This window comes from Canis lupus, chromosome 37 (assembly GCF_011100685.1).
Source record: "Canis lupus familiaris isolate Mischka breed German Shepherd chromosome 37, alternate assembly UU_Cfam_GSD_1.0, whole genome shotgun sequence".
NCBI lineage: Eukaryota > Metazoa > Chordata > Mammalia > Carnivora > Canidae > Canis > Canis lupus.
This window is the reverse complement of record NC_049258.1, coordinates 25,798,236-25,822,357: the sequence shown is the minus strand read 5'-3', so window position 1 is coordinate 25,822,357 and position 24,122 is coordinate 25,798,236. Positions and strand designations below refer to the sequence as shown.

The 24,122-nt window shown below is 53.5% G+C and overlaps 1 protein-coding gene and 1 long non-coding RNA gene across 2 annotated transcripts; one reads left to right on the top strand and one right to left on the bottom strand.

Moving 5' to 3' along the window:
• Nucleotides 1-2,768: 2,768 nt before the first annotated feature.
• Nucleotides 2,769-17,230, top strand: LOC111094337. The gene is made up of 2 exons (XR_005385419.1): nucleotides 2,769-2,989; nucleotides 15,904-17,230. It is a non-coding gene; the product is annotated as an uncharacterized LOC111094337 (long non-coding RNA).
• Nucleotides 6,773-13,165, bottom strand: DES (desmin). Its single transcript, NM_001012394.1, is given in 9 exon segments — nucleotides 6,773-6,814; nucleotides 7,021-7,103; nucleotides 8,788-8,831; nucleotides 10,127-10,347; nucleotides 10,748-10,873; nucleotides 11,029-11,190; nucleotides 11,346-11,441; nucleotides 11,556-11,616; nucleotides 12,591-13,165. Coding segments are annotated over 9 exon segments (1,410 nt in total).
• Nucleotides 17,231-24,122: the final 6,892 nt, after the last annotated feature.

Sequence of the window (24,122 nt, the reverse complement as noted above, 5' to 3'; positions counted from 1 at the left end):
TCTCAGCTCAGGACTTGACCAGAGTCATGAGTTAAAGCCCCATTTTGGGCTCCATACTGGGCATGGAACAACCTTAAAAAAATAAAATAAAATAAAATAAAATAAAATAAAATAAATAATAAAATCTCAAGTGAGACTTCTGATAGAGCAGTTCCATGCCCTAACTAGTGGTGGTCACATGAATCTACATATGTGATAAAATTGCACAGATAGAACTACATACACACACACACAAACACACACCCACTAATGAATGCATGTAAAACTGGTGAAATCTCAAGAACGTGGGTAGACTAATAGCAATTTCCGGGTTATGATATTGTACTGGAGTTTACACAAGGTGGTACCATTAGGGAAAGCCAAGTGAAGGTAATTGTATTTCTTTTTTTTTAAGATTTTATTTATTGGGACATCTGGGTGGTTCAGTGGTTGAACGTCTGCCTTTGGCTCAGGTCGTGATTCCGGGGTCCTGGGATCGAGTCCCACATTGACCTCCTCGTGGGGAGTCCACTTCTCCCTCTGCCTATGTCTCTGCCTCTCTTCGTGTGTCTCTCATGAATAAAAAAAAAAACAAAAAACAAAAAACATTATTTATTTGACAGTGAGAGAGAGAACACAAGCAGGGGGAGCAGCAGAGAGGAGAGGGTGAAGCAGGCTCCTCACTGAGCGGAGAGCCTGATGCAGGGCTTGATCCCAGAACCCTGAGATCATGGCCTGAGCTGAAGGCAGATGCTTAACCGACTCAGCCACCCAGGTACTCCCGTATTGTTTCTTATAACCCCATGCCAATCTATAGTTATCTCAAAATGAAAAGTTAAACAAAAGTTCAGGTAAGAGACTTAGGCCTGACCTTGAGCCCAGAGGGGTGAAGCCTGGGACGGCAGAGAGGAAGCCAAAGAAGGAGCCCTGAGTCATCCTGAGATAGAGAAAGGTACTGTCAATGTCACCTCATCCCCCACCCTCATTCACGGGCACCAAAGTCAAAGTGTGCCTGTGTGTGTGAGCACAGAGGGTACAGAAGAGACCGCTTAAGCACTGAATTATATCATGGGGATTAAAAGCCTTGAGGAATGAAATTTCTTTGTTGTTTGCATGCATTCGAGCTTACTCTTTGTGCTGTTCAGTTCTTCGGGTTTTGACAAATGCAGAGAATCGTGCATCTTCTACCTCAGGACCATACAGAACATCACCCTAAATATTTGCCTGAACATCCTCTTTGTGGTCAACCACACCCCCTCCACCAACCCCGGCAACCACTGGTGATGAATTGAAATCTTAAACATGAATGTAATTCTAAAAGGTAAAAATGTGGGGGAAGGCTTTGCAAGAGGATGGAACATCAAGAACAAAGGAAGAGACTATTTTATTTTTTTAAAAGATTTATTTATTTACTGGAGAGAGAGTGAGAGTGCATGTACATGTGCATGCAAAGAGTGAAGCAGAGGAGAGCCAGAAAGTGAGAATCTTCAAGCACACCTCCTGTTGAGCACAGAGCCCAATCTCAGGACCCCCGAGATCATGACCTGAGCCAAAACCCAGAGTCTGACCCCCAACCGACTCAGCCACCCAGGCGCCCTGAGACTATTTAAAACAAAAAATAACCCAAAGCCATCTAGCACTGGGCCTCACCAGTTTGCTCAGAATGCATGTAGTAAGTGGTCTGTAAATGTTGGCTGGTTGGTTGGCTGGTTGGTTGGCTGGTTGAATACATGAACTGTGTGGTCTTTTTTTTTTTTTTCTTAATTTGTTTATTCATGAGAGACACAGAGGCAGAGACATAGGCAGAGGGAGAAGCAGGCTCCCTGTGGGGAGCCCGATGCGGGACTCCATCCCAGGATCCCGGGATCACAACCTGAGCCAAAGGCAGATGCTCAACCACTGAGCCACCCAGGTGCCCAAACTGTGTGGTCTTAAGCAAGTCACTTAACATCATCAAGCTTCGTCTCTTCATCTATAAAATGGGGTAGCCCAACTCAGGATTGATTCATTCATTCATTCAACAAACATTTTTTGAGTCCCTACTCTGTGCCTGTCCCTGTTCTAAGCAGTAGGGATGTAGCAGTGAACAAAATAGACAAGGATTCCCGCCCCTGTGGGAAAAATGGAGCAGGGCAAGGGAGATGGGAGTGTGGTGAGGCTTGAGCTTTCCGATAGGGTGGTTGGAGCCTCACTGGGAATGACGGAGTCAATTCTAAAGGAGTTAGGAAGCAGATGGTACAGGTGTCTGGACAGGACTGCTTCAGGCAGAGGGGATGATGCGCCTGGTAGGGCTCCAAGAAGAACCAGGGGCCCAGTGGGGAGGATAGAGACGTGAGGTCAGATGGGGAGCAGGGGTCAGATAGCCTAGCATCTTGTAGGCCGAGGCACTTTTATTCCTGGTGAAAACGGGAAGTCCTCTCAGAGGATCTTGAGTTCAGGAATCACATGATCTGACTTGGGTTTCTGTGATGGCTTTAAGTTATTATATTAAATATTAAAACGAGTATTAACTATTTAAAAGGGCCTGGCACAGGGCCTGGAACATGGCTTATGTATCTCCTGGCCAAATGTCTGGCCTGGGGGCATTCACTGATGCGCGCTGGCGGTGTAGGGCCCGGGAAGGGCGGGCTCCGGCCCGTGTGAATCGGGGGTGCCCTCTCCTGGAGGAGCCTGCCAGGGCTGTGACAGGGAAAGCCACGGGCTCTGGCCAGGCCCGCCACCCAGGGCAGCTGGCAGCTAGGGGCTCATCTGTCCCTCAGAATGGGCCCCATAGTGCCCCGCGGCCTGGCGCCAGGCCTGGAGTGTGTTGTCACTCTGTCCCGCCTCGAGATCACAAGCCTATGGTGTCATGGAAAGAGATCTGGGCTCCGGAGGCCAAAGAGCCCGGGGCCTGGTCCTCCTCTGCCACAGATAATGCTGTGCGACCTTGGCAGTTCCCCCCACCTCTCTGGGCCGTGGGGAGTTTCCTGTGGGTCATAACGTGCACCATGGACCTGGCACATGGTAAAAGGTCAGTAAATGTTGGTTGGATCAGTGAGTGAAGTGGGGGTCATCAGCCTTCCCAGTAAATATTTAATTTGGAGAAAAGTAAATAAAAGTGCTCAGTGGGTATTCATTCAACAAGTACTTAAATATTTCATGAGCACCTTCTACGGAGCAAGTACTCTCCCGGGCACCGGGAAACCCGTGGTGAGTGAAAGAATGAAGACCTTCCCCTTAATTAGCTGACATTCAGGCGCTGAACCAGAGGTCCGAGATGTATATTTGCATAAGGCTCCAAGACAAGCTGGTGAGAGGAGGAAGGGGGAAGGGTGAGTGGGTGGGAGGGGAGGAGGGTAGTCAGAGTGGAGAGGGCAGGACGGTGTCCCTTGAGCCCTCGGTTCCCAGCTTAGGGACACGTTTTGTCTCCATAATCCTTCCTACTTCACCCGTCAGGCGGGGTCTGAGATGGTCTAGAATGGGTCCCCCGGGCCCAATGAGACGCTAGTCTGCTATCCGTGAGCTCTCTTACTTCTCCCTGACGTTCAGAGTCTTGTAAGAGAAGACAACAGAGTGTCCCAAGGAACAGAGAGAGGCTTTGCCGTGGAGGTGATGGGGTGCACATGTATGACCACATGGAACCCAAATATTTCTTGGCTTATTTTGTCCGTTCCTTGGGAGCACCGCCATATCCATGTCCCCTGCCCTACATTCCCTGCCTCATTCTCCAGGTCCCAAGGAGATAAGCAAAGCAGAGCATTTGGAACCAGAGGATTTCTACTTAGGTTTTTTTTTTGGGGGGGGGGTTGGTTTTTTAAAAATATTTTTATTATTTTTTAAAGATTTTATTTATTCATGAAGACACAGAGAGAGAGGTAGAGGCATAAGCAGAGGGAGAAGCAGGCTCCCTGCAGGGAACCTGATGCAGGACTCGATCCCAGGACCCTGGGATCATTCCCTGAGCTGAAGACAGGCACTCAACCACTGAGTCACCCAGGCGCCCCTAAAATATTTTATGTTTAAGTAATCTCAACACCCAATGTGAGGCTTGAACTCACAACCCCAAGGTCAAGAGTCAAGGCGCTCTACCAAATGAGCCAGCCAGGCCCCCCCCCAAAAAAACCAGAGGACTTCTGCTCCCAGGAAGGCTCTGCCGAGAGAACGCTTCCCCACTGGGGACACAGGGTGGGTCTGGGTCTCCTCCTTTGTCTGAACAAGTGGGTAGTCATCACAGGAGACAGACGTGTGCCAAAGAGGAGAGCTTTCTGGCCCCAGCTACAAGGGGTCACCATGGACGTAGTGTGTTCTCTGACACATTCAGGCAGAGCTTGATGACTGCTCATCAAGATGTTTGCGCAAGGCCAGGAGGGGACTTCTGGATCGTGGGCATCACCGCCTGGGGGCCTTGACATCTGACTCTGAGAATCTGCGATTCCTAGATTCCACTCTAGTGACTGGTCTACACCTAAGCTTTTTTGGAGGGTAGGATGCCTCTAAGACCTTCCCTGACCTTGGTGTCCCTTTATCCTTTGTGGCCTAGATGAGCGAGCATACTCATTTAGGGGAAAGAAGAAATTGCTGAGAGGCTCCTGAAATTGCTCACAGGTACATGCACTACCTCTTGTCTACCTGAGCCCAGCCTCACCCAAGCGTGTTTCTCTCACAGAGAGATGAGCTCAGATTCTGAGCCCCCACAAGGGGGCCCTCACCCGCTCAGCCTCCTGTATCCCGGGGTGAAGACACTGCAAATGTTACTTCTAATTTCACTTGCAATTCCACTAGGGATTGACTGGGAGTTTTTCTGGGGCTCACAGCATTCATCCCACTGGAGGGGGGTAGAAACGACCACGACTCACCGGTATAGACAGTGGGGATCTGGGGTGTGCCCACGATGCTCCCCGGGCAAAGATGAAGACTACCACAGAGAAGGGGGCATTCTTATAGGGAGGAGCTACATAACCCATAACCCAGAGGGAAGGAGCAATTTGTGAGCAAGGGTGACATCCAAGGAGAGGGAGAAAGCTAGAGACACCAGAAAGGCTTTGGAAGTTTCTGGAAAAAGCCAGTTAGGAATGTCAGACTAGGGAACCTAAGACTAAAGCCCTGTTATGTTTTGGGTTTGTTTGTTTTCCCTACAGAATGTCTGAATTTACCATGTTTGTGATCTCTACCCTCTTCCCCCCTCCTTTACAGAACAATCCTTAAGTCTGTGAGGACTAACTTGAAGGCTGAAGCCTATATGGATCCATCAAGCTTCCTAAGTCTTGGATCTATCTGGAATTTATCTTTTGGAAGGAGCGAAAAGAGACAGGCTTCATTCCTGCCCCTCGTGGCTGCCCAATGGCCCCCAAGCCTATATTGAATCATTAAGTTTTCCCCACAGAAGCCTTTAATATATCTGGGTTAATATTTTGTTCTAGGATTTCCTTTTTTTTTTTTTTCATATGTCCTACACTCCCCTCCCCTGTGCTTACCAAATGCTCCCCAAATTTCCCTTTGGTATTTTCCTTGAGACTGCATTGCGTTGGAAGTACTGGTTAATGTAGCATGAATTGGCATCTTTAGAGTGTTTGAGTCTTCTTCTCCAAAAACAAGATAGAGCTTTCTATTTTTCTTAACATTGTTATTTTTCCTGAATCGGCCCTTGCCCATAGAAGGCATTCAGGCAGCTTTAATGGGAAGAGGCTGTGAGCTCCTTTGGGGAAGGGATAGGGGAGCCCTACTCCAGAGCCAGTCTATGTCCTTCCAAGAACAGCAGGTGGTGTCCCTGGGGCCCTGATGATCTGAAGGTTGAGTAGGGGGCCCAAGGCAGGCAGCCCAGGAATTGGGGTCTAACAGGAGGTATTCAAGGTTCCCTAAACAAAAGCCCCCTGCCCCCCCCCCCAGCCGTGTGCCACAGACACACAGCAAGGCTGGGAGGTTGTGGGAACAGTAGGGTGACAGGCCCTGGGGGACGGACTGATCGGGCAGAAAGGCAGCACACACTCCACCTCAAGGGGTGCTCAGAAGGGCCCCCAGAGGAGACCAGGCAGTCAACACAGCCAGGGACGTGCTAGGCTAGTACTTTGCTTTTTATTGTTTCTGTCCAGAGCCCCTGCTGCAGGGGAGGGGCAGGCATGGAGGGGGGCACCCCTCCCCCTGCCTGAGACCACTCTCTGCCTCTTTCCTCTCCTCTCCTCTCCAGCATCTCGTCCACCCTCTCTCCTTCTGAATCTCCTGCTCCCACATCTGGCACCTTCGGGGGTTCCCTCTTGCAGCCCCTGCTTTCTAAGCCCACCCTGGGAAAGGAAGGGGCCATGGGGTCAGTTTCAAGCCCCCATTCCCACGGGGGCCAGTCCCTCAGTCACCTGCCCGGCTTGCTGGGGAGGCTGCCCTTTCTTTCTGACCCATGCTACGGAGAAGGGAGTGGGAGGTCTATGGGTTCTATCCTCATCCCACGGGGTCCCAACACTCTGCTCTGGGGCCCTCTCCAAAGGCAGAGGCGAGAGCCTGAGGTCACAGGGGCCACAGAGGTGGGAGGGGCAGGGGCACTGATTCCATCTGGGCCCTGCCCAGCACCCCCGAGGGCAGCGAAGAGCCAGGCTCCCTCATTTCCAACATCCAGGACTCACACAGCTGGGGCTGCCTGTGCCTGGGCAGGGGTCGGCCATGCCCCCCGGGGGGGCCATGAGTTGTGGTCGGTGAGCAGGGGTCAGAGGCTGTGAGGGGGAGCACTGTGGCTGGGTGTGGTGCCCTGGGATGGAAGGAGGCTGGCATCAGGAGGCAGTGAGGACAGGGGCGAGGATGGTCTCTGCTGGCAGAGGGGTCTCTGGCTTTAGAGCACCTCGTGTTGCTGTTGTGTGGCCTCACTGACAACCTGGGGAGAAAGAGAGGCCCAGTCCAAACCAGTGCTGGCAGGAGAATGGAGCCCCAGCCAGGGGCTGCTCCACACTCCCCAACACCAGGGTAGCAGGACCCCCTCTCCCTCCAGGCAGGGCCTCGAACCAGCATAGCTGGTGGAAGGCACCTGGCTGACAGCGTCACAACCCCCACAAGGGTAAGGGAACCAGGCAGGTGGCTCACCTCCCCATCCCGGGTCTCGATGGTCTTGATCATCACCGTCTTCTTGGTATGGACCTCAGAACCCCTTTGCTCCGGGCTTGTTTCTGTAACGGATCCATCCACACACTCAGCCTGACCAAGTCTGGCCACTGGTCCCGTGGGGTAGAGCCCAGAAGACTCCTATCCCCTCAAGATGAGCCTATTACTTCTTCAGCAAGACTTTAGAACCTGTCCTTGAGGCCAGCACCCAGCAGGTGGCTCTATAGACACTGGGGCCAGTCCCATGGCTGAGATGGGCTCGGGAGCCCACACATGTCCCTCCAGCTATGACTGATTCAGGAGGGTAGGGGACCCCTGAGGCCCCAGGCCACCCAATATTCCCTCTCCAGGCTTCCTCACTCCTTCTCCACTCCTGGGCTCCAACACAGCCCTGCATGAATTTGTCTCCTAACAGAACCCCGAACCCTGTCCCAACATACTCTTTTGGAGGACCTCATGGCACCCAGCCCCCTTTAAGAGTCCAGATAAGGGGTGCCTGGGTGGCTCAGTCAGTTAAGGGTCCAACTCTTGGCTTCAGCTCAGGTCATGATCTCAGGGTCACGAGATCGAGCCACACATGGAGCTCCATGCTCAGCTCAGAATCTGTTTAAGGCTCTCTCTCCCTCTGGGCCCCCCTCCTCGCTCTCTCTGTCTCCCAAATAAATAAACGATTTTTCTTTTAAGAATCCAGATGAGTAAACCATGTCTTAATGAGAGGGAAACAGATGGGAGTCAGTTACTGATTCATTGTGCAGGTGGCCAGGCACCTGACTCTCTGTGCCTCAGTTTCTTCACCGTCAAACATTAGCAATGATACTTGCACTCTCGTGGCCGCAGAGCCATTGATTTGAAAATGCATTTAAGCAATTTCAGTTGCAAGGCTCCCACTTGGGTGTCTGCAAAAACCACAAATGGCAGAAAGACGTTCTGAGTTTCATAGGGAGGGTCAAATTTGGGTCCCAGGTATTAGGAGTTTGGTGCCCATGAATCTCCTCAGCGAGCAACCAGCCTGTGATGAACGCTGTAACTCGGTGGAGCACAGCATGTATTTTTCCCGATGGAAATGAACATCGAAGACAAAAAAGGTTTGATCTAGGAAAGGCGACGCTGCCAAGGACTCCGACTTGCTTTCCTAATGTATCATTATAGCGTGTTTTTCTGCTCTCTGGGGTTGGAAAGCCACTCGATCTGCATATAACTAATGTCAGGATGGCAAAATGCCCCAGGAGCTCGTTCTTTTAATTGTTTGGCTTTGCTAAGGTTTGGCTTCATTTTTTTTTTAAACATGCATCCAACATCTTGCTCCAGCAAACTGGAGGTGTTCAACAAGCAGCTAGGGGGAGGTGGGGGGTGCTTGACAGTTTGCCAAGCACACAGTGGCTGGAGGGTGCCTTGTAGCTCAGGGTGTATGGTTCTAGATGCTTCTGTTGTCAGATCCCCAAGGACACCCTTGGTACCTTGAGATTTGGGGTATATTGGGAATAGAAGCCATGTGCTGATGTTCAAGACTCTCAGAAGGTCCAGGGGACACAGTCAATATAATGCCATGAAATAAAATAAAAACCCCTCTCTGTTAGAAGGTACCTCTACCTAAATTTCCCCACCCACCTGCAGCAGCTCCTTTTCTCTTTCCTGGACCCCAGCCCTGTCCCCATGGTTCCAAACCCCCTCCCTGGCTGGCCTTGGGCAGTACCCAAGCTGGACTCCTGCCCCTGCCACCCCAGCATCCACCTGCCAACATGCACTCACCTCGGAAGTTGAGAGCAGAGTAGGTCTGGATGGGGAGGTTGATCCTGAAAGGGGAGAGATCAAGCCCCCGAAGGGTTAGGGCCCTCTATCTCTCTCTGTGACCACCCATCAAAGCTTGCTCCGGTTCTCACTAAATGCCATCGTCAGCTGTCCCTGCTCTACTGACCCTAACATTCCCACTTTCACACTGCTAAGGGCATAGGGTCACAGGGCAAAGGGCAACTCCAGCTATCCCAGGAACTGTCCCTTCTGGATCATCCCATTCCATCTCTGACCTGCTGGCTTGACGTGAATACCCCGACCTCCTAGTCTCCCCCCCCCCCACCCAGTTCACCAGGATCTCCTTCCTCAGGCACCGCAGGATGTATCGATAACAACTGTAGGCCACATCCATCATGTGTATGCCCACCCTCCAGCCAGGCTGGGAACCTCTGGCCTACGCACGGGAGGGCAAGTCCTAGGGTAGACGCCATCCTCACATGCCTAGTGCAGGGAAAATGCTACACATCTGGAGCCACCTTACATGGAGATGTAACTATGAAATCTGACACCTCTCTATGTGCAGGTCTGTATTTACACGTCTGCTGATTTTTTTAAACTTTAAGGTATTATCATTTTTATGAGCATCATTGTTTTTTGAGTAATTGACCTGTTTTAAACTGAGGTTAGGTTTACCCACGGTGATATGCACGATCTTTAGTATGCACTTCAATGAGTTTCGATCAGTGTCTACACCCATGTAACTTCCAGTCTAAGTCAAGATACATAACGTCTCCATCGCCCCAGAAAGTTCCCTCACATTGCCTTCGAGTCATGTCATTTTTGGTATCTAGAGGTGAGTTGCTCTGAGCATGTCACGCTGTCTTTCCCTATGAGGGTAGGTGTGTGCGTGTGTGCGCGCGCGTGTGCAGTGTACCCTTGGGTACGAGTCTCTGCACACTCCTTCTTAGGCTGGGTCCCAGGCTCTCTCTTTGTCTCTATCTGCCCCCTCCCTTTCCTTCCTCACCATTCCCCACTCTGCTTTCATCTCTCCCTTGACTAGCAGTAATATTTTATTACTGGTTGCTGAACATGGTTTTATGCTGCTGGCTCTTAATTCTGAAGGTAGATGAGGGAATACTTATATTTCTCTTTTTATAAAAGCTATTAATTAAATCACTTTTTCCCCAGGTGGCCTTCATTAATTCTCTACAATTAGTGGTGTGGTGGCCTCTTGTATAAAATCATTTCCAGATCTTGCTAAGGGAATCCTCAGCGTCTCACACACCACCCCCCACCGCCCCCGGAGGCAGGAATGGGCCCCTCAGCACTCCCCTGACTCCCACCACCAGCCCCTCACCGGCTTTCCTCGCCCTCCAGCAGCTTCCGGTAGGTGGCAATCTCCACATCCAGGGCCATCTTGACATTGAGCAGGTCCTGGTACTCGCGCAGGTGGCGGGCCATCTCATCCTTGAGGTGCCGGATCTCTTCCTCCAGGCGTGCGATGTTGTCCTGGTAGCCGCTGGCCTCGCTAGCAAAGCGGTCCTCCATCTCCCGCATCTGCCTCATCAGGGAATCATTCTGCAGGAGAGGGACACCCAGGTCACGGAGAGGGCTCGGAGGGGTGAGCACTAGGGGCCCAGGATCGGGAGGGTCGTAGCCTTGGAGCTGGGTCACAGCCCCAGAGGGCCAGGTCCGGGAGCTGGCAAACTGGTCTGAGCTAGGGGAACCCCGAACTCAAGTGAAGTCTGATGTGGAAACCCAGAGAATAGAAGTGATCAAAGGAAACATCCATGTCCTTTCTCTCCAGACCCCCATGATTCCTGAGAGTTCAGCTGAGAATCCACCTGTCTGTGTTCATGCGTGGGGGATATTTGAAGAGAAAGAGACCCAGAGCCCTCTCTGGGTGATGTGATGAGAGCCAAGGTCATAGCAGGCGGAGGATCAAGGATCAGGCCTGGGGAGGTGGGCGGGGACTCACGGTGCCCTTGAGGGCGTCGATCTCACAGGTGTAGGACTGGATCTGGTGTCTGTACTCCATCATTTCCTGCTTGGCCTGGCGCAGCGCGTCGTTGTTCTTGTTGGCTGCCTGGGTCAGGTCGGACACCTAAGGGCAGGGAGGAGTAGTGAGATGCGGAGTTTACGGGAGGCAGGTCAGGACGGCAAGGGAGCGTGGAGACCCTGGCTCACCGTCCTCCCCACGGACAGAGCCCCAGGGAGCACCTCCAAACGGGGATGGAGGCCCTGGACCAGGTTGCCCACCTTCGACTTGTACCACTCCTCAGCTTCTGAGATGTTCTTAGCCGCGATGGTCTCGTACTGGGCCCGGATGTCCCTGAGGGCGGCGGTGAGGTCTGGCTTGGACATGTCCATCTCCACCTGTACCTGTTGTTCCTGAAGCTGGGCCTGTAGCTCTCGGATCTCCTGCAGGGGCACGATGGGGCTTCAGTGCTCTACCCGGCCCCACACACGCAGCACCCCCTCACGCCCCTGTTCCCAGAGCCTTGCACTGCCCCTCCCCCTTTCCGGCTGTCCTCACCAGGGCCTAAGGACCCTGAGGAGGAAGGCTGAGGGCATACCTCTTCGTGCACTTTCTTAAGGAACGCGATTTCCTCGTTGAGAGATTCAATCCTGCGCTCCAAGTCAATTCGGGCTAGAGTAGCTGCATCCACGTCCTGGTAGTGGTCAAGCAAGAGGGGACAGGGTCACTGATAACCCAGGGCAGAGGGAGACCAGGGGCCACAAGGGGTCAAAGGGGTAACACTGCTTGGGGACCAAAGAGGGCTCACCGCTCGGAAGGCAGCCAAATTGTTCTCTGCTTCTTCTTTCAATTGGATCTCCTCTTGCAGCCTGGCCACAACAGACGGACGGAAAGAGACGGTTGGTGGGGATAAAACCGGCAGTGGGGATGGCCTGGTGGGGCTGCCCAGGGACTGGGGACTCAGGACACGGTGAGGAGGGCTGACTACAAGGGTGCAGACAAGAGGCCCTGCCCACCCAGGGAGGGGACAGGAAGTGGCCCAGTTTCTTCCCCAGAGCCACACCCCGGAAGTCTATGTCCCCACCAGATTGTGACCTCCCTGGGATTAGGAACCATGTCTGTTCTATCCACCCCTGTTCCTGGTTTGCAGCCCCAGCCCTAGGCCTCGTAGGGACTCAATTATTGTTTGTGCCCTGGGTGGTAGGACGGTGCTTCTGCTCACTCGGACTGTCAGAAGCAGGTCCCGTGAGCACTTTTGCTCTATTCTTGTTGCCTTTTCCTGCCAGAAGCCTGGTAAAGCCCACCATTAGGTCCTCCAAGGTTTCGGGGGGCTGCAGCTAGCCCCCTCCGCTTCCTCTAGCTCATCCGTTCCCTCTGTGAAATGGCACAGCCTCACCCCAGCCCAGGGACCAAGACCTGCTCTCTACCCACCTCCCCTGGGCCTCACCACAGATGAGCTGAGAGCCACCCCTTGGATTCCCCACCGGGGCTCTCTGCAGCCTGCCTCAGATTTTCCTGGTCTCCTAACAGCCCCCCACCCACCCACCCACCCCTGACTGTGCCAGGGCATCCGCCCTTTGCTCATCTGCTTATCCCCCAGCGACACCACCTCAGCATCTTAAGATGCTTTTCAGGGAGCTGTCCACAGGTCCCCGGGGCTCTCATTTCCACCCCGTTTCCATCCCCCATCCCGCAGAAAACTTCCCCTTTGCAGAGTGAGAGCAGGAGGGAGAGCCGAGGGGGGGGACACCGGTAGATGACTCTGTCCCCACGGGAGGGGCGGGGGGAGGGGGGCTTCCTGGCGCCCTGGGGACGGGTCCTGGGAGCGCCTGCGGGTCCTCACTTGGCCTTGAGCCGCTGCAGGTCGTCCAGCAGGTTGTCCCGCTCGACGTCCACGCGGGCGCGCTGGTTGGTGAGCACCTCCACCTGGCGCCGCAGCTCGCGCAGCTCCTCCTCGTAGATCTCGGCGACCCGGGTGGGCTCGCGGCCCTTGAGCCGGTTCACCTCGGCGGCGAGCGCCGCGTTCTGCTGCTCCAGGAAGCGCACCTTCTCGATGTAGTTGGCGAAGCGGTCGTTGAGCTCCTGCAGCTCCACCTTCTCGTTGGTGCGCGTGGTCAGGAACTCCTGGTTCACGGCGTCGGCCAGCGAGAAGTCCAGCAGCTCGCCGGCGCTGTAGGAGGGCGCGCGGCCCGTGCCCAGCCGGCCTGCCCGCAGCGCCCCCAGCCACCCGGCGCCGCCCGACGTGCGCGACACCTGGTACACGCGGGACGTCACGGAGCTCGAGGAGCCCTTGGTGCCGAAGCCGGCGCGCGGGAACACGGGCGAGCCGAGCGGGGAGCCGAGCGGGAAGCCCCCCGCGCCGCCGAAGGTGCGGCGGTACGAGGACACGCGCTGGCTGGACGAGTAGGCCTGGCTCATGCTGGCGGCGCGGGCGGCGGGCGGCGCGGAGGAGGCGGCGGGCGGCGGCCGGCCGAGGGCGGAGGCGTCGAGGGGAGACGGGGCCCCTCGGCCGCCCGCACTATTTGTATCCCTCCTGACATCAGCCCCCGCCGCCCCTCCCCTGACAGCTGCAGGATCCCGCTGTCCTGCCAGGAAGGGCGGCCGCCGGCGTGGGGGCGGGGAGCCCAGCTCCCCCGCAGAGCCCTGCGCCCCTCGGCGGTGGCAAGGGCCCCAGGAGGCGCGGGCGGGACCCGGGGGGGGGGGGTGGCAGGTGGGCAGGCCTGTCCCCCCAACCGGGCAGCCCGCATCGGAATCCCTGCGCCCGAGGGGGGGGGGGCCAGTCTGCGATCCCGGGGTCCCGCCCCCCCCTCCTCCTGGGGGTCGGCAGGGGAGGGAGTGGGAGAGAAGTTTCCAGAGTTTGAGGCCGTGCCTTTGGCTCTGAGGAGAGACTTTGGGTCACTTCCCGAAAGAGCAAGGTGTATTGCCAGGAAAGACTCAAAATCACCTTTTCTCCCCCCTAAAGATTCTCTAGAAGTGGGAGAGGTGTGGGCAAAGACAGGCATCCCGCCGCAGGGGGAGAGGGCGAGGGTCTCCAGGCGGGCAGGGAGGGTGAGCGAGGAGCCCGGGGGGGGGGGGGGGGGGCCGAGGGGGGGGCGCAGAGAGCAGTCCTGGGACAGCCGGCCTACTCGGATATGTCCGCTGGTACCCAGGTTCTAGCGCTGAGCCTCAGTTTCCCTCTGGGCTACAGTAGGCCCATTCCCTCCCCCTCCCCGGAGCAGGGCGGAGCCTCCAGTTTATAAACAACAGGGTGATTTCCAGAAAGAGTCCAGCGCTCTCTCAGTTTCCAGTTACCATGTACTCTCACCCCCACACACCAACCTCTCCTGGCTTCTGCCCCCCGTGTGCCCACCCCCACCCCTCCTCTGATTCATCCCCCTATCACACCACCCACACACCCACACACACCAGGGGTTTGTATTTTGTCAGGAGCGGTGTGTCAACCCAGCCATCTCCCTGGCAGCAACAGCTGCCAGCCCAGCATACCAGAGCTGGTATTTATAGAGGAGAATGCATCAATCTGGGAAACAAGCGCAGGAGAGGCGCTCTGGGGGGTGGGGACCCTGTACCTGAGGAGGCGTGGGCGTCAGATGGCCCAGGAAGGTTTGGAGGGATAAGCCCCAATCACTTCTCACCCCTGTAATGCTCCAAGCCCCCAGCCAGGATGAGTCCCACAGAGGGCTTGTCCCGCCCTTCAAGCCTTCCTCCTCCTCCTGGGGACAAGGCACTAGCTGACCCCTGAGGACATCCCCACTTCTCCATGAACATTGGCTGTCTCCCTACACCTCCACCTGGCACTGTACAGGCCTCTCTTGGACCTGACTCTTTCGGAATGCAAACTTCTGAAATAGAGTGCTGGTTGTACCCGAGCTATGCCATCACCCACAGGCCCAATTACTAGCAGCCACGTCCTTCACATCTCTGTGTCCTCCACTATACAGCGGAAATGGTCAGCCTTGCCATGTCTACCCTACGGGGCTTTGAAGAGGCTCAAATAATGATCTATAGGGCCACCTGGGTGTCTCAGTCGGTTAAGCGTCGGACTTTTCACTTTGGCTCAGGTCATGACCTCAGGGTTGTGAGATCGAGCCCACGCTGAGCGTGGAGTCTGCTTAAGATTCTCTCTCTCTCCCTTTCCCTCTGCCCTTGCCCTGGTCCCCCTCTTAAAAAAATAATAATAACACTACACAACACCTTATGTAAACTGAACGCCCACTGTGTGCCACTCTGCTGAGCACCCCCAATCCTCTAACAACCCTACAAGGTGGGAACTAGTATCATTCCCATTGTGTAGCTCGGGAAGTTGAGGCAGTCTGACTCCAGAGCTGTGCTTTGTCCCCAGAAAGAATGTGAATGTGCTAGGTGAATTGTGAAGGGCTTGGTTACTGCTGTCTTCTCAAAGCCTTTCCACACTAAGTATCTAATTTTTATCCAAGAGACAGGCTTATGAGGTGGGTGGGGAGTTCCAGATATTCTTATCCAGGCTTCGAGTCAGTGCAAGCTGTTGCGTTCTGGTTATTTTCGTGTCTCGTCTCCCAAACTAGATTGTAGGCTCCTGGAGAATTTTAGGGACCATGTGGATCCTTAGCATATCCCAGGCAACAACCTTCCTTGTTATAGTTCCAAGTAGCCGGCAAGCTTTCTGTCCTGTCTCCTTATTTTGGTAACAAATGCTACACACACACACACACACACACAGAGTGCACACAGTGGGTGGACAGGTGACTCAGCTCCCAGCCGGTCTTAACAACTGTATCCCTCTGACTGCAGTGATTGGCTCAAGGAGTGACCCGGGCCTGAAAAGGGCTAGTCAGAGACCTTCCTGAGATTTATAGCTGGAACAGCAATTCGTAAACTGGAGCCTGTGGCAACCGTGTTTCCTGCCCAGTGGGGTCATTCCTACACCAGGGGGAAAGGGAGGTTAACACTCAAGGAGAAGCAGAGACACCTCAAGAGGAGAATGCCAGGCAGGAATTCCTAAATTCCAGCCCCTGGGACCCTGGTCCTGCAGCTCTTCCCTTGATTTTGTGAGCTCCCCCAGTGACCTTCCTGACTTTGGGGCCAATACATTTTTCCTTTTTTTTTTTTCCCCCACTTAAAGCACTTGGTGCTGGCGTCTGTCACTTGCACCCAAAACATTCCTGACTAATCTATTGTAGGAGACTGCGCACCCATTTCCACAATACCAAGGAGGACAGAACATTTTTGGGAGTCCTCTCTGTGAACAGTGAAAACACCACATAAGGAAATTGCCCTTCGGACCAGCCCAACGCCTCAGTTCCTTGGTTAAATGAAGCAGAAAACAAACAAATAAATAATGTCACTTATTCTCTAGTCAGAATCAACATCTACCAGACTTGGCTCTGAACCACTTGGGGCTTTTTCCAAACTTCAGTTCCAACCCTGAGAATCTGCTACCATGGAGGGCAGCAAAACAACACTCCAAGGCTTGGACAGCAGGTGAAAGAGGAGTGCTCCAAACCACGTTCTGAACTGGGCAGCACCTCTGGAGTAAGAATGTAGCCTCCCCAGGGGAATACTGAGAATTGGACACACTGAAAATATCAATAATTCATCTGGATGGATAATGTACTTGGCACAAAGTTCAAGGGGTTCCATTCTGTGAGTTGCCTTTTCACTCTGTTGATGATGCACAAAAAGTTTCCATCCTGATGAGTCCAGTTAATCTATTTTTTTCTTTCATGGCCTGTACTTTGGGGTCATATCCAAGAAATCACTGCCAAACTCGATGCCACAAATTCTACCCCCTATGTTTTCTTCTAAAAGTTTTACAGTTTCATGTCCTTAATCCATTTTGAGTTCATGTTTGTATATGGTGTAAAGTAAGGGTCCAGCGTCATTCTTTTATGTGGGAATATCTAGTTTTCCCAGCACCATTTGTTGAAGACTGTCCTTTCCCCAGTGCATGGTCTTGGCACCCTTGCTGAAAAACATTTAGTGGTATGGGCAAGGATTTATTTCTGGGCTCCCTGTTGTATTGCGTGGGCCTGTATATCTGTCCTTACAACAGTACCACGCTGTTTTGATTACTGTAGCTTTGTAATCATTTTGAAATCAGGAAGTGTGAAGCCTTCAACTTTGTTCTTTTTAATATGTTTGGCTATTTAGAGTGCCTTGAGATTCCATGTGAATTTTAGGATGGATTTTTCCCATTTCTTCAAAAAAATATCTGTGGGATTTTGATAGATACCCCACTGTACGTCACTTTGGGCAGTATTGACAACTTAACAACATTAAGTCTTACAGTCAATGAATATGGGATGTCTTTCCATTTATTTGTGTCTTCTTTAATTTATTTTAGCAATGTTTTCTAGTTTTCATAAGCCAGTCTTATGCCTCATTGGTTATGTTTATTCCTAAGTATTTTATTGGTTTGATGCTATTGTAAATGAAATTGATCATGTGGGGTTTTCCCTTCATTCTGTACATGTGGTATATTAAACTGATTGATTTTCATATCTTGAACATCCTTGCATTCCAGAAATAAATCCCATTTGGTCATGGTGTATAATCCTTTTAATATGCTGCTGAATTTGGTTTGTAGTGTTTTGTTGAGAATTTTTTTACACCAATATTCATAAGGGATATGGGTCTGCAGATTTATTTTCTTGTGTGTCTTTGCTGGTTTTGGTATCAGAGGAATGCTGGCCTCATAGAATGGGTTAGGAAGTATGCCCTCCTCCTCAAATTTTGGAAAGAGTTTGAGAACGATTAATGTTACTTCAGAAATGTTTGGTACAACTCACCAGTGAAGCCATCTGGTCCTGCTTTTTTCTTGGTTGGGAGGTTTTGAGTCATTCTTCTTAATATCCTCATCTCACTGTATGGATTTGCCGTAATTAATTTAGCCAATTTTTAATGTACGGACATTTATACTGTTTCCATTCTTTTGCTATAATAAACAGTGCTGCTATGAACACCCTGAGGACAGACTTTTGAATATATAAATTTTGATAAACTATTTTTTTTTAAAAAGTCACATTCTGGGATGCCTGGGTGGTTCAGTGGTTGAGCGTCTGCCTTCAGTCCAGGGCTTTATCCTGGAGTCCCAGGATCAAGTCCCACATCAGGCTCCCTGCAGGGAGCTTGCTTCTCCCTCTGTCTGTGTCTCTGCCTCTCTCTGTGTGTCTCTCATGAATAAATAAATAAAATCTTTTGAAAAAATCATCACATTATCTTATGGTCACACTCTTTCTTGAGCTAATTGATGTTGGAAATGGGAAGGTTCACTAAGACCATTTCATTCAGTATTTTTCAGAAGAAAGGGGACAGTTTATTTTTTTTTTAATTTTTATTTATTTATGATAGTCACAGAGAGAGAGAGAGAGAGAGAGAGAGAGAGAGAGGCAGAGAGAGAAGCAGGCTCCATGCACTGGGAGCCTGATGTGGGATTCGATCCCGGGTCTCCAGGATCACGCCCTGGGCCAAAGGCAGGCGCCAAACCGCTGCGCCACCCAGGGATCCCAAGGGGACAGTTTATAAACTTGTATATGTGGTACAGCGTCTTGCACACCAGGTGTTATCAATACATTTTGTCGAATCAGTTAAAGAAGAAAATCAGTCCTAATTTTGCTTGAAATCCTCCCAGATTACCCTGACCTTGGAGAGTCTTGAGAACTTGAAGTTGAAGATGACTTCAAAGGTCGTGAGCCCCCCCCCCCAGTCTGATGTCCTTACTTCTCAGTTAAGGTTGAAATCTCTCGGGGCGCCTGGATGGCTTAGTTGGTTAGGTGTCTGCCTTCAGCTTGGGTAATGATCCCAGGGTCTTGGGATCCAGCCCCATGTCAGGCTCTCTCTCAGTGGGGAGCCTGCTTCTCCTTCTCCCTCTGCCTGCTGCTCCCCCTGCTTGTGCTTGCTCTCTGTTGGACAAAAAAAATAAAATCTTAAAAAAAAAAGGATTGGAATCTCTCTGGTGACTGTAGCAAGCATGGGTCCAGCTGGGAACTCGGTGTCTCCAGGCAGCCCATTCCATTCCATTAAGAGTCATTGAGTACCTCACACATCTTTGTCACGGGACAGTGGACAGCTCTGGTATTAGAAAACATTTCCTAAAAAAAAAAAAAAAAAAAAAAAAAAAAAAAAAAAACATTTCCTTAAGGGTGCCTGGCGGCTCAGTCAGTAGAGCATGCAGCTCTTGATCTCGGAGACTTGAGTTCAAGCCCCACATTGGGCATGGAGCCTACTTAAAAAAAAAAAAAAAAACTATATATATATATATATATATATATATATATATAAACACACACACACACATACATATGAAAACATGTCCTTATATTTGAGACCAGAAGATGTGTCTCTGCTATGCCACTCGTTCTAACCTGGGAGCCAAGCAGGGAAAAAGAACCCCACTTCCACAGTTCAGATATTTGGGGGCAGAACTCACTCCTCTCAGACACTTTGCCTGTTGGAGGCTCACCTCACTTCAGCCACACTGTCCTCTTTTCTGTTGGATGACACTGCCAAACGCTTCCCAGCCTCCAGACCTTTGCATTTGCTGTCCCCTGCCTTCCCCTGAGCTCGGTGTCTGGAGGGCTCAGGGATGCCCAGACCGACCTCAGAACCTCGCAGAGGCCTCCCTGGAACCCAAAGGCCCAGCTACCCATAGGGCTTCCCCGATCTTGCAGGTGGCGGAGATGGGGGACAGCAGGTGACTGGCACTGGCACAGACTGGCTGGGGTGGGGACACTGACCTGGCCGGCATTGGGCATTTGGATTGAGGAGAAACTGCAAGAAGTCAGAAAGGAGGAACCGGGAGCGCCTTGCCTCCCCCAGGTGTACCTGGATCCCAGGTGGGAGGCACCTCCCTCCGCCCACCGACCCCCCCAGGGAGTCCTTTGTCCCTTTCTCCAGGGCCCACCCCGCCGAGCACCCTGTGCTCCCCGGAGCTGCCTTGGGCCAGGAGGCAGCCACTGCCAAGAGCCTTGGAGACTGTGCAGCTGTGAGCCCTGTTCTTGCCCCGGCTCCAGCACCTGGTGAGGGAGGAGGGGGGCTCAGGCAGGGGGGTGGGCGCAGAGGGTGATGCTCATCCTGGGGGTTCGGCAACCAGCCATCTGTGTGACCCAGGCAAGTCTGGTTTCCTCTGCCACCCATCAGGCCAAGGTGTGAAGGGGGCTCAGGCCAGGTCACCCCTGTGGTGCTCTCAGCCTCTGACATCCTGAGTCTCCAGGACCAAAGGAGTGGGAACAGTGGGAACAGCGAGTCGTCCCCAGCTGAGCCCTTGGTCCCTGGTGCCTCCGTGGCTTAGGGCTTCCAGAGCCCTCCCCCCAAAGGCCCCTCCCCCATCATCCTCCCCCAACAGACCCCTTCCCCACCACCCTCTCCCAAGAGGCCCCCTCCTCCTCCCCCATCATCCTCCCCCCAGCAGCCCCCTTCCCCACTCCCCTCCCCCAAAGGCCCCTCCCCCATCATCCTCCCCCAACAGCCCCCTTCCCCACTGCCCCCCCATTCCTCTCAGCTCTAGTGGCTGCAAAACCTCCACAGGCTGCTGAGGAGGAGCCTGGGGTGACTGTAAAAGGGAAGGAATGTCCAGAGGCAATTGTTTCTTCCTGATATCACCAGGGGGAGGTTGGAGTGGGGGGCCCAGCTGCACGGTGGCAGCAGGATTCTCCCAGAAACTCCTCTCCCTTATGCTGCGCTGCTCGCCCCCTGCCCCAGGCGGGGCTAGCCATGCACCTCTCGTCTCTCCCTGGTTTAAGACCTCCAGGCCCCACGCCCCCTCTCCATGTAACCCCAGACCCCTTTCCAGGACCCTGGCTTCACCGGGCATCCCCACTCCATCCCCATCTGTCCCCCCCACCTCGAGGCCCCCACACCCCTGACCCAGCTTCTTCCCTGGGGAGGCCTCGTAGCCCGGCTCCAACCCCAGCCTGCCCCACGCTCCTTTTACAGCCATGGAACGCTGCGGGGTTTCTGCCAAAGTAGGAGAAGTCTGAGGCCAAGCTCACCTCCTCCCAGCCCCCAATTCTACCAACTAGGACACCTCGACTGTGGAGGCCGGAGGGGGTGCGGGGTGGGGGGTAGGGCTGAGCTTCCAGGGCGAGGGGGCGGGGGGGGGGGGGGGGTGGCTACTGAGATGCTGCAGGTGGAGGTGCCCTGTGGACTCTCAGCCTCCTGGAGGCTTCATCAGTAGGAGACGCAGGAGCAGAGGACCAGGCCAAAGTCAATTCCAGGGAAGGGGAAGGGGCCTCAGTAGCACTAGGAGACCCCCCCCACCCCGGGAAGGCATCCACATGCCAAGCCGCATCTGGGGGGCCAGAGGCCTGGGCCAGCTCCGGATAAGCTGTGTGATGGGATTGCTCGTGTCCCTCCCCCGGGTCTCAGTTTCTCTTTGCTTCAAGTGAAATATCCTTAGACATTCTTCCCTGCTCCGACCAGAGAAGAGGAGTCGGAGAGGCCTTTTTCTTCTGAATCAAAGCTTCCGGGCCTTGCTGGGAGCCTCTCTGCTCATCACAGACTCGCCATCAAGTGGGACCCAGATCTCTGGCACAGCCCCAGAAGGGCCCCTATCCCATGATGAGACGTGGCTACACCAGCCAGCACAAATGGGATCGGCTTCCTCCTTGAACATATGTTCTCCATCCCCTCCTGCTCCTCCCACCTGCCCTGGCCTCCTGTCCTCCCCCCCACCTTGTCACTGTCACCATCCCTGTGTTCTGCTCAACAAAACAAATGCAGCCCGCACGTCCTGCACCCGCTCAGCGTCTCAGCTGTCCCTGCACATCTCTCTCCTCAGCACACCAGCCACCCTGCACAACTCCCAGCCCTTTGTAGGGGATACCTCTGAACTTCTCCAAACAGTACCTAGTCCTGAGCCATGTCCTAAAGAGACAGAGATCCGAGGCAGAGGAGCCCCCTGTCCCCGCACAGACGTGCACCCCCACTCCCAACCCAAACCCCCACACAGAATCGGGGAAACGCTCTTTGACCAGATTTGGGTGTATGTGGGTGGAAGAGGGGAAGGGGTCTGAGAAGCAGGGTGCAGGGTGTTGGGGTGAGTCGGGAGCCCCTGAGATGGGATCGGGTGGCACTCGGCCCTGCTCCAACCTCCCCGCAAGGAGATGTCATAGGCTCCCTCGCCTCCCCACGGATTCATACCCTAGATAGACTCCTAAGGCCTAACTCTAATCCCTCTGCTGAAATGCAAGCCCTGTCTTTCTTTCTTAGAACTTAACCCAGAGAAAGTCGGCTTCCTGTCTTCCCTGGAAGCCTGTCATGTTCTTAGTACCATCACTCAGCCTCTTTCCCTGATCATCCCCATTCCTTTCATCTTTCCTCATAGGCTTTTTTGGTTTCAGCCCCTCCAGTTTGGTCATATCTCTGCTGTCCTGGGCACTTTCCAGGTTTCCTACATCACTCTGAGGCTGTGGAGTGCTTCAAACAGGGCCTAAGCAGGCTGGCAATGACCTCACATGGCCACTATGCACAGTTGCTATCTATAGCCTTATAGGATCATCCTCCTCTTCCTCCAACCAGCTGAGTCACAGTTATCTTGGGGTCCACTCAGACCCCAGGGCTTTTTCTGCCAGTCCAGACCACACCCCACCACAGCACTCGGGGACGTTCTAGCTACTGAGTGCCATGCTTTATTCTTCAGACCATCCAAGTACACAATGAAAATGAGTCTCGGGTTCCAGAAGATACCCCTTCTTGGACCCTAAGTGTTTTTACAGCCCCAGGCTGTCATCCTTCCATCTTCTTACATCTGTCCAGATAGCCAGCCAATGGCCAAAATTCCATTTGACCCTGCAGAGGGATGGGTGAGGGGGCCGGGGCGGGGGCGCTGATTTGGGAAGCAGCTACTGGACTACTGTCTGGATTCAAACTGGATCTATCACTCTTGGGGGAGTAACTTCACCTTTCTGAGCCTCAGTTTACTCATCTGTAAAATGAGGATAAGAGTTACTCCCAGTGTTGTGAGGATATATGATAGGTGTCTGGAATACCATGCCTAGTATACAGTAGGTGCTCCGTAACTGGTAGTTCTGTTGGGCATGGTATTTTTTTCCAGACACCTGCCACATGAAACCACCGTATCTCTAAGCCTCACATATTGGGAAGTAACTCTTATCCTCATTTTACAATAATGGATACTAGGCTCAGAGAGGTTAGGGAAGTTCTCTAAGTTTGCGTCGCAGGTAAAACCAAAGTCTGGATTTGAACCTTCCTTGATGGCTCCTAGAAACCCAGCTCATTTCTCTGTGTCTCTAAGGCCTTGCCACCGATTGACTTGGCATTCTCAGCTCTAGGTCCTTTTTTAGCTCAGTCCTATCCAGGGATCGCCACTGAGAAGTCCCTTGTATAGCAGGCAAACCTTTCCAACCTTCCACCCTACTCTGCTCCCCAACCCCACTGTCCTCTGAAAGCAACTGGGCTTGTTGGGGGCAGGTTTTAAGGGGCCAGACTCCATCAGCAGAGGAGGAGACCCTCCTCCTGCCCACAGGACCTGGGGGCACGGAAGATTTCCCATCTGGGGAATAGAGGGGTCAGTGGGGCCACTAAGCTCTGTGCCACCCTCAGCCTCACTCTCCCCAGCCGGAGAGGATCCCCTGAGTGCACCTTGGCCCCAGACTGCCCCCAGCTGGTCTGGGAGCAGCCTGGGCAACAGCAGGCACAGTGCTGTCTTAGAGAGGCTGCCTAGAGGACTGGGCCTGGGGGCTGGACTTGATCCTGGGGTCCAAAATCAGCTGTTGGGGATTCCCACTGCCACAGCTCTCCGGCCCCAGGGCCACCCAGAGGTGTCCCAGATACCATTCCCCATTCCCAGCTTTAAAGATCCTGAGAGATAACAATTTGTTGAAAACAGAGCACTGGATTTTTTCTCCCCACCCACGGCAGTCAGAACCCTATCCCCCAACTGCCCCAAAGAGGCTCCCTCATGCCCCCTCCCCATCCAACCTCAAAGAGATGGATCTCCCTCTGCCCTTCCCTGGGCTCCCCAGCCATCCTGGGCCCCAGAATAGACCACTGACCAATTGCCTTGGGAACTGGGAGGGGCTGCAGCTGGTGCTGCCAATCAGGCTGGGGGAGGGGGCTGGGAGGAGGGGGAAGGACCCTGGAACTGTGGGAGGGTGCTTTTCTGTTCTGTGCAAAGAGTTCTCTACCAACACCCTACAAGCAACAGTGCCCCCCACTTCCCAGACAGGGCAAGGTTTGGAGTGCCAGATACCCTCTCAGGATGAGCCTCAGACTGTCTCCACTCCCAGCTTCTTCCCCTTGTCTGGTCTCTGCCCCCTTCCTGTCCTCTCCAGGCCGGTCCTCCTAACCAACCCCCTCTCACCCACTCACCCCTCCCTTCTAGTCTCTCTCCACTTCCCCCATTGTCTCTACTCCCCCCCCACCCCAGCCCTCTGCTCTC